The sequence below is a fragment of the Seriola lalandi genome, unplaced genomic scaffold (assembly GCF_002814215.2).
Source record: "Seriola lalandi dorsalis isolate HSWRI2012SDOR001 ecotype SW California unplaced genomic scaffold, Sedor1 jcf7180002052086, whole genome shotgun sequence".
Taxonomy (NCBI): domain Eukaryota; kingdom Metazoa; phylum Chordata; class Actinopteri; order Carangiformes; family Carangidae; genus Seriola; species Seriola lalandi.
In genome coordinates, this window is record NW_019522639.1 from 286,210 (window position 1) to 296,013 (window position 9,804).

Here is a 9,804-nt window from a genome sequence, read left to right on the forward strand (position 1 = left end):
TTACAATAAATGAAAAATGAAAATCTAAACCACAAAAACTTTCCTGGAGAAATCCTTTTAGTTTTATGTTAAGAGGATTTCAGGTGTCCAAATATAATGTAGGCAAGTGGTATTTTCCAAGGTAATTTTTCAGGGCTTTGAGTATGACAAATTAAATTTTTTTCTATTGGAGTGACAGTGTATCCTTCCAAATCTCAGCACATGAAACTGAAACTATTTACATTTATGGGTTTACATTCCCATTAAGGGAATATAAGATATTCTTTTAATAATTTATTTAGGACATGGCCACAAAAATACTGTCTTTATGTCATAGGCTGGGCCTGACAGCAAAAGGCTAGTATGGAGATTACTTTTCCACCTTTAAAATATGCTTATCAGAAGAAATGTACACATAGAGCAACACCAACATATGATAGACAACAGTTTAGAATAATAAAGTCAAGATCATTTTCAAATCAACAACTTTGTTTCTCACAGTTACAAAACCACTTGTTTCCAACTTGACATCAATCCAACTGTTTCTCACCTCTTCCACAGGACAAAATGTTGCATCGCTGCCAGCTGGGAGGGCGAGGCCTCCACATGCAGTGATGTTCACGAGTGGCTTTGCCAGTTCGACGGTGCGCGCAGGTCACCTGGCGTGACTGGAAACCATGTCGTCCACAGGTGGCAGTGCACTGAGTCCACGGCCCCACATGCCAGTGAAGGGCACAGCCCTCTGTGGAGCAATTCTTTAGAGAGCTGGGCCTAAAAATACAAACACATTCATCAGACACAATACTGTGACTGGCTTTTCACTGAAACATGAGGAATCAGTGTATTTTCAACACATCAACAATAAAACAGTTGAGCACATTCATTCATTCATATTGTGATGTCTAGATTTACCTGTGGAGTCCACTGCACATCCTGTACGGCACTTTAGTACCATTTGTGTTTTGGCAGTAAACATTGCGGTGCTGCGTGGCCAAACTGGGACCTACACACTGACCATGACACTAAAAGAGAAAACATTTATCAATACAAGCAAGCTCAGCTTTTAGTGTGTTTTCAGCCTACTTTCTCTGGCTAAATTTGAAAAATTGAAAAGTAAAACAAATAAGCTACACATTTAGTCTACACTGTAAAGTAGTAGTAAGTCATAGTTTTAAAGACTAACCACTTTTTACTCAGTTTTTCAGATTGAAATTCTAAAAACACATGAGAAAGATGTGCAAGGGTTAACACAGAAAAAAAGTTTGCTTCCCTGACAACAAACAATAAGCTCCAAACATATGAGAATGGGTTAACAATGTGCTTCCCCCTTGAATAATTTGGAAAACAGAACCGACAAAGGTGCCAGTAGTTTTACAGTCAAGAACCTACCACACATTAAACAACCAAGAGTTGGCACTGCTTCTGAGGTAAACTGTCACCATGTTTTGAACAAGTAAACAGCCTTGACACAGTCCGTGAACACTTTTTGAGAAATGCATCTGCTCAATAATAAGCGAACTCACCGGCCCCCAAGAGGTCGTGGCCCATCTGGCACAGGGCAGAAGGTTGCATACCCGACTGTCAGAGGGTCTCCTGCCTGTGTCAAGGCAGTGCTGGCTCTCCACCTCTGTTGACCTGCCCTCAGGACCCCTCATGCAGCGGACAATCCTGGTCTGGGACCCACCTCCACAAGTGGCTGAACATGGTGACCAAGGATCCACTCTCCACCTAATCCATCCGCATAAGAAAAAGTGAACAATAACTTATTAAGTTTATAAGCTTATGAGAAAGCTTTGGTGTTTTTTTTCCTAAAAATTATTATTATCTCAGCTGTGAATGTGTGTAAAAGAGATGGAGGGAACAGCCATGTAGTAGCAGCAAGGTACCTGAGGGGACAGCCTTGTCCATGGCACAGCTCTGCTGATTGGCTGCTGTTTCTCCTCTCAGAGCAAAGAGGGCCATTTGATCCCATACTGTTACAACTTCTTCCTTTACCACCTGAAAATGCAGCAAAGAAAATACATCCGAGTTGTTATGGATACAAGTAAAAATCAAAACAGTCGACACTTCTTTAATAGTTATAAACCCTCAAGTGAGCAAAACATTCTGGTTGTAACTGAAAATCTAGTGTTAATGCACTTTAAACACTAACACAAATTACTGTATGTCTCAATATGTCTCCAGTTACAGTCACAGCAGCTCTGAACATTTTCTTTGACCTTATTAAGAGGGTCATGGTTGGAAATGGCAAGCTGACCGTTTTTGTTCCGAAATAAAAAGTGTGCTTTTCACAAACTTGGGAAAGAATTATATTTACAGTTCAGTTCCCCTTACCCTTCCTATTCATTAGATTTCAGAAGAACACCCATCAGACATGGCCTTTAAATGACTTTGAGGTTAAAATATAACAAAACAGCAGTTTGGACATTTTTCAGCACTTTTAAGTCTCTTTATCCTTTCCATTTAGATTAGGCGAGTGGGGTGCACCCACTTAATCCTCTTTGAAACATTGCCTGGAACCTCTAATTGTTGTCGTATGGGGAGGAAAAGTGCTGGAGCATCAGGAAACCCACAGTGGCGGCGCTTTTGATGGGAATGCAGCAAGGTTGCGACTTATTGTACTCGGAGGAGACGAAGGACAGCGCAGCTCATAGGTGACCTGGGCTGTGGCCCGCTCCACACATTCCCCATCACTGACTCAGCCAGATGAGCCACTGGGGTACGTAAAAAGCTTACTGTATATCTGCGTCTGTGGTTATGCCTGGGTGTGCGTGTTTCTCAGTTGAAAAGAATGCTTTCCCAGAATCTCTAAGTCTGAACCACAAAAAGAATGATACGAATTACTGTAATCTGGACTACATGAAAGTATATTAAGACAAACTCAACATGACTTTGGGTTAATACTGACTATATTGTTTGTATGTGTGGCTACAAAAACAGCAAAGTCACAGCAATGTATTCATGATCTGTTCATTATGGAAACGTCACTGCAGCTGTATAACACTTAAAGAAGCTTTAGAGGCACTGGCAGGCTGATTTTTTTTTTACCTCTGCACAGAGCCGGACTAGCTGTTTCCCCCTGTTTTCAGTCTTTACACTGAGCTAAGCTCACCATTTCCTGGCTCCAGCTTTTTAACGGACAGATATGAGCGTGGTATCAATCTTCTCCTCTAACTCTCAGCTATAAAGTGAATAAGCATATTTACCAAAATGTTAACTTAATTCTAGATATCAATATATCTGCATGACACAGAATGGCTCCACGGAACCACTCGAGAGGGAAAACTCATCATTACCTGGGAAGAACTACAGTTTATTCAAACACATTTACAAGGTTCTGTGTTTATGGACCTTACTTGTAATTTGCAGCCAAGATGAAAGAGATGTATATCCAAGACGATTCCTGGCGGTGCAAGTGTACAAACCCTCGTCCACTTTGCTTGGTGACTGGATCCTGAGTGAGCCGGTGGGCAACAGGCCTACTCTGCCAACACAAAGACAAAATAACCACTGAATCTGTGACCGTTCTGTCAAACAACAGTCAGCTGTAATTTTTCTCATGCACATTGAGGGGTAGTTCTAACCTGCTGTTGTAGAGCAACTCTTTTCCGTTCTTCGTCCATGTTAGGGATGGTTCAGGGTTTCCCAATGCCTCACACCTCAACTCCAAGCTAGCAACTGGTTTCTGCAGCAAAGCTGGCACTCCCACATGAACTAGCATGTCAGACGGCGGTGCCGCTCCAACCTTCCTCGGCCGTTGGATGATCACCGGGTTCCTAGGCCTGGTTGTGTGGACTTTCGGTTTGTAGAGAAGCGGCCCTTGCGTGGAAGATTCCGCACTTTCCGGAGGGTGAAGAGTCGAGTCATTGCTTTCACCTTGCGTCATAGTGAGCTCACTGAGAAACTGAGCGATGAGTTGTTCCTCCCGTGGTCCTCCGAGGCCTTCAGAGAGGTTTTTCATGATCTCATCTAGCCTGTGGGTATCCGCAATGAGTACGACCGGGCTGGAAAATTCTGCACTTGCTCTCTCATCCTCCAGGGTCGACCTGTTCTTTTCACTGGAGTGTGGTTTACCAGTAATGTCTTTTTCATCTTGGACAGAGCCTTTGAGCTCAAGCAAATGCTCAACAATGTTGTCATATTGGTTGAGGGAGATGGGTAGCTCCTGAAATCTTTCTCCTGTCGAGGCCACATCTGGCTGCCCGACCTTTTGTTGTCGATCTGTGAGGAGCCATGACTCAGGAACGGAGAGCTTCTGCTTGCTGCCAATAATCTGCAGGACAAAATGTTCTTGTGCTTGGCCTGCAACGCAAGTGTAAATCCCGGCATCAGATGCACGAACCTGCTGAATCTTCACATATCCCTGTGGCGTTATGGAGAGGTGCGGGCGGCTGACCAGCGGCTTCCCTTCCTTCAGCCATCGAATGTGGCCTTTGCGGAAGTGGCGGGTTGGGCAGCGAAGGACCACAGTTGTCCAGGGCAGGAAGTAGCCATAGCCGCCCACTAACAAATGTAACTTTTTGCCCTTCCTCCACTGGATATAGACCTTCCTCTGGGCCATTATGGTGGGTTCAGGCTTGAGAGAATCTGTGATGAAATTAACAGAACAGACGAACGGCTTAAATATTGCTTATACTTTTGTGCATTTTTCAATTTTCCATCAATTTCCACTGAGTTTCTTTCTCAGCATCAAATCTTTCTGTCAATCTCCACTCTCTTGGTAATACAAATGAACTAAACAGAGGGTCTCTTACTCTCACAGAGCCTGAGTGAGCACGGCCGGATTCTGGTGGGCCGGGCAATTAGGGAACAGTTCTTAGGTTCTATGGTCCAGTATCTCCCATCCTCCCTGTGCTTCCTGCAGATGGTCTGTAGAGTCTGAATGCCATTTCCGCAGGACACAGAACACTGGACAAATGATATGTAAGATATGAAAATGATCATACCCTGCATACTGTACATATGGCATTACATTTTCAGTACTTTTAAAAAAGAAAAAAAGAGGGTTGGCGTCTTGAGGAAAGCCTACCTGGGACCAGTCGGTTGTGACCCAGTGAGGTGGGCACTCTTGCTTGGCACAGGGCTGCTGGTTCGCGGGGCTTTTGGAAGGGCAAAAGGTGTCTGGTAACTCCAGGATGCTGCCATCTGCCAGCCGCTGTTTGCACAGGATCTGCCTCCTTTGAACTCCACCACCACAGCTCTGGGAGCACTGCAGAGACAAAAATATTGAAGTGCTAGGCGCGTCAGACGAACTGCTGAGTCGGGCATTTATAGTTGGTGAACTTCCTCTTACCTGTCCCCAGTCCGGGGTGTCCCACATAGGAGGGCAGTCGAAGCGGTTGCAGGCTTGGACAGGACTGGGTTTGGGATTTTGACAGTCTTCATCTCTCAAAACCTCAGTCCGGTTGCTGTCCCGAGAGGGCCGGTGAGTACAAGCCACAGTGCGGGTCATCAGACCGACCCCACAGGTAGCAGAGCATGAACTCCACTCACCTGTTTCCCACCTGTCAATACAATTTTTATTATTAAACTCAATAAATTACACGTTCCCTCGTTCTTCGGGCGGATATACAGTTGATTTATAGTTTGTCTATTTTAACACTGACCTGTATTTGCTTGTTAATTACACACTTGGGTTAGTTTTGAATTTAAAAGAAATGCACCACAACTTAACTTTCATGTGGGGCCACTGATTTTTCAGCTCTTAACCGTGACAGTCCCTGATTAATCACCAGTCTTCATCCTTTGTGTGTATGTCTATATAGCCAATTCCCCAACTAATAAAAGAGTGTAGTCGGGAGGAGTAAAGTCAGACTCCTTGAAGTTTTTATTTAATCCCAGGAGAGGACACTTTTGCAGTCTTATGAATGTGTAACTTCATGAAAGTGAAATTCATGAAAGTGAATACGAATGAAAACAAAAAAGAGTGATTCATGGGACTGAATGCTGATACATTAAGTCTCCCACTGAATTCAGTGATATTTGAGATATCCTATGGCATTATTTCTTCACCCACATTTTCCCAAAGACCTATGTGGACCAATATTCATGTTGTTGTCAGACACAGTTTCACACAGGGTGATCAATCCAGCATCAAAGTTACGTTGGCATTTTTATTCCAAACATGAAAATGATGTGGAGTGTGTGTAGCTAGTGGCTATGCCTTTAAAGGCATCTATAGGCTTTGGCTTTGACCAAGATGGCAGCAACTTTACTTTTTGCTTGACAGATTAGGTGATATTTCAAATCTATTCATATTTACTCAAGGGTCCAGGGACTGAGGAGAATTGGGAATGAAGCTTGTTTCTGGAGTGATACTATACCCAAAGCCAAATCTTATGGCTGTTTCCCTTCAGAGGGAACAGTATCCAAAGAGTGTAGCTTAATATGGGAGGGTGAGGAGGCCTCGGGGAGGGAGTAAAGGGCCAAAGGAAATAAGTCCAATACAGCGTTTGTTGTGCCTGAAAACAAGACTCAAGGCCTGGAAAAACAGTCAAGGGCAGGCTGCAAGCCTCTGAGTTTTCAGACCGGAGTGTGAGTCGTGGGATACCGACACTGCACACGGTGTTAACTTGAAACGTGTGGCCTACCGCGAAATCCACTCACCGTTTAGCCACGGCTCACATATTTTAAACAACATGGTATTATGCTGTTTAACCATTCTGGTATTTAATCCTGATGAATCTCTGGTGCTCATTTTACAAAAGGCAGTTAACATTTGGAATTTCAAATTTGGAATTCAGGACTGCTCATCCACTGTATTTCAAACTGACATCCATTGGATGATGGGTGGATAAACTAAGGAAGCTGCAAAACTTTGACTAAAATTCTTAAAACACCGTGACGCTACTCACATTAGCTCTAACTTCATAGTTGGATTTCAATCATTTCAACTTTAAATTTAGCATGTATATGCATGGTCCCCAGAGGATGATTCAAAATCTTGACATGGTGTGTCTAGCTCCACACCAGAGGAAACTTTCTCCATGACTGCCACTTTTTTAAGTGACAAGGTTATCTCTAAAGCTAATGGCTAAAGCTTTCCTTTAAACGGGATTTAGGAAACTCTAACGTGTAGATCTCCCAGAAGCTGAATACTTTTCATTATTAATACTTATATCTTAACTATAAAGATACATGTCATTTTTGTACACAAGATTATGACAATTACTAACTGTCAGATATCCATTTTTATTTTCCAAGGACATTCACAATACTCAGAGGATGAATCCTAATGTTTCTGGTGACTGCCTGACTCTTCTTCTGCCACCGCTATCAGGCAAAGATTCAGTTTTTATGCAAAAAAAATGACTGATATTAAGCAAATGTGACCACACTTCAGTGGAGGTGTTTTTTGCCTCAGCACATTTTTATAAGGAAGGAGGCCTCCTACATTTTAGGGCTTCTTTAAAAGTTCTTCCAAGGACAATTCCACATCTGAGCCGAGCAGGTATAGCTGCCACCGACACCTGATCCGCACTGTGTCTGATTCTGACCACGTTCCACCAGCTGTCCCACTGGTTTCATTTCCTGCCCTCAGTGATACAGCCATCCGTCTCTGTCATTCTGCGTCAGTATCACTTTGAAACAAGTGGCCTAAATGGTGACTATAATTGGTCCAAGTGGTTTTGAGCTAAGATGGATAATGTAGCGGATTAGAAGGATTTAAATCTCTTTTGTAGACAACCAGTGATTAGCAGAGATTAATTGATTCGGCCAGAGTGATGTGCGTTTTTTGATGAGAGTTAAGTAGTTTCAGGTGGGGGACCCAGGGTGCATCAGGGCTCTAGAAAATGCTATGTGAATGTCCCAGCTTCTTATATTGCATATTTTGCTGGGTTACAGTCTTGGAAAACTCACAGAGAGCCGAGCCAGATTTTAGTCCTGTTTTTAATTAATATTTTCTTCTTGAATGCAGCCAACTCCTTTTTCCCAAATCACATTTCCTCCTCGCTTTTACTGCATCCATCAATCAAGTCTATTTTAATGTTCATGCGCAAACAATTTAAACAACGTCTTAATGATGGAGGTCTGATTTGTGGGTTTTGCGGTACCTGGGTGGGCAGGGTTGAGTCTTGCAGTCCTGGAGGAGCTGCGGGGGCCGACGAGAGCTCACACACAGGCTCTGGTCGGCTGCCTCCCTGGTCTGCTTGTTCAGACAGATCACCACAGCCTCCTGCACACCTGGGATTAGAGGGGACCAGAGCGGTCGCAACGGATGAGAACCACGGGCACTGATCATTCATAAGGGTTTTCAATACACACACACACACACGCACACACACACACGCTCGCTGTCCCATTTCTCATACTGTTCTTGTTAAGCATCTCTTACATCTCACATATTATCACATTCACACACACATTTGGAAGCATAGAATATTGCAAACAGACGCTGCAATGAAGCGACCCAGATATTAGGGCCCCTCAATAAAAGCAAGCAGCGGTTGTATCTAATGGGGCACGATGAACGTCACGAAACAGTACGGCTGCCGGCTAAACTTCTGAACTGTGGATAAACTTTAAGGGTGTGATGTCAGGTCATGTTAAAAGCAACGTAATATAAATCTCGGGAGTCTGCTTCTAATGTTGGGGACAATAACAGTGAGGCAGGCACTTCAAACGCCACAGTGGTGTGATGGTCCACAGGAGCGCAGTCCTAAGGGTGTGTGTGGGTGTGTGTGTGTGTGTGTGTGTGTGTGTGTGTGTGTGTGTGTGTGTGTGTGTGTGTGTGTGCGTGACATCTGATACCGGCCTGTAATCATCCCTGGATGGGAGTTTGTTGGGTTTGGGTGAGCGCACATACACACAGGCATTGACAAAAGCCTACGCCCATGTGCAGAAATTAAGTTACACGTGCACACTCGAGCAGACATTAACACCCGAACACACAATGCAGGCATACATGTTTGGATGTGGAGGTGGGGAGATTAAAGTGACTGTTGGCAGGATGTTTGGGAAAGCTGTCTGTGTCTGGTGCGGCGTTCGCTTCTGCTGTGAGAGTCAGTGACGTACGACCTTCAGGGTTCAATGGATGGTATTTCGTCTGTTATCAAATATAATCATAAGTTACTTCAAAGCCCACAATGGCATGGCTTCGGTCATCCACTGTCACCGGTTTCAGCTGTGACTTTTCGCAGTCTTTTTAAAGAATAACAACTGGGATAAATTCAATGACGCTGATGGAGTGAGGTTTGCTTTCAGGGCTTATGCTGCATTCAAACTAAGAAATATATTTTAAGTATGTTTATGATAAAAAAATATTCTGTTGTGGGTTTAATGTAAGATCACACTGACTTTTATATAAGAGTTTCTTTGGTTGCAATATTAGCCACGTTGGTTCAGATTGAAATATCTCAAATATCTCAAGACCTATTGGATGGATTGCTATGAAATAAGGTACAGGCATTCAAAGTCTCTATAGAATAAATCCTATTGATTTTGGTGACCCCCTTATGTTTCCTCTGCTCCCAGCCGTAATGATCCATACCTCCGCCACAACTCTCCGAGCACTCCGTAAAGCCTTCATATTCCCAGTCGTGCAGTTCCTCTCTTTCGGGCGTCTCTCCCCCCTCTTCCTCCTCCTCCTCCTCCTCTTCCTCCCCCTCCTTTTTGCTTTCTTGTCCTCGGCCCGAAACACCAGTGCATGGAGTACGGTAGCAGGGCTGACTTGTCGCAGGTTTGACCCCCTCGCACTCGTCATCAGGCAGGTCAGCAACAGTCTGGGAGAAGGACAGCAGCACCTGGCACTTGACAGTCCGGTGCTGGGTTCCGGAGCCACAGGTCCTGCTGCAGGGCTGCCAGGGACCAGGGATGAAGCTGAAG

General features: G+C 44.1%; 1 protein-coding gene across 4 annotated transcripts in view; it reads right to left on the reverse strand.

The window, feature by feature from the left end:
• The window catches only part of LOC111649900 (ADAMTS-like protein 1), a 94,174-nt gene that overhangs the window by 2,065 nt on the left and 82,305 nt on the right, over positions 1-9,804 (reverse strand). For 3 of the 4 annotated variants that reach the window (XM_023399597.2, XM_087172127.1, XM_087172128.1), the window contains 11 exons: positions 9,470-9,798; positions 8,034-8,163; positions 5,273-5,483; positions 5,009-5,188; positions 4,734-4,887; positions 3,564-4,566; positions 3,336-3,463; positions 1,866-1,977; positions 1,503-1,707; positions 892-1,001; positions 530-750 (listed from right to left, as the gene is read on the reverse strand). In XM_023399597.2, the coding sequence (XP_023255365.1) occupies positions 530-750; positions 892-1,001; positions 1,503-1,707; positions 1,866-1,977; positions 3,336-3,463; positions 3,564-4,566; positions 4,734-4,887; positions 5,009-5,188; positions 5,273-5,483; positions 8,034-8,163; positions 9,470-9,798 (2,783 nt within the window). Of the gene's footprint in view, positions 1-529; positions 751-891; positions 1,002-1,502; positions 1,708-1,865; positions 1,978-3,335; positions 3,464-3,563; positions 4,567-4,733; positions 4,888-5,008; positions 5,189-5,272; positions 5,484-8,033; positions 8,164-9,469; positions 9,799-9,804 lie in introns of those variants that run through there. The other variant, XR_015436781.1, reaches the window with a different exon arrangement.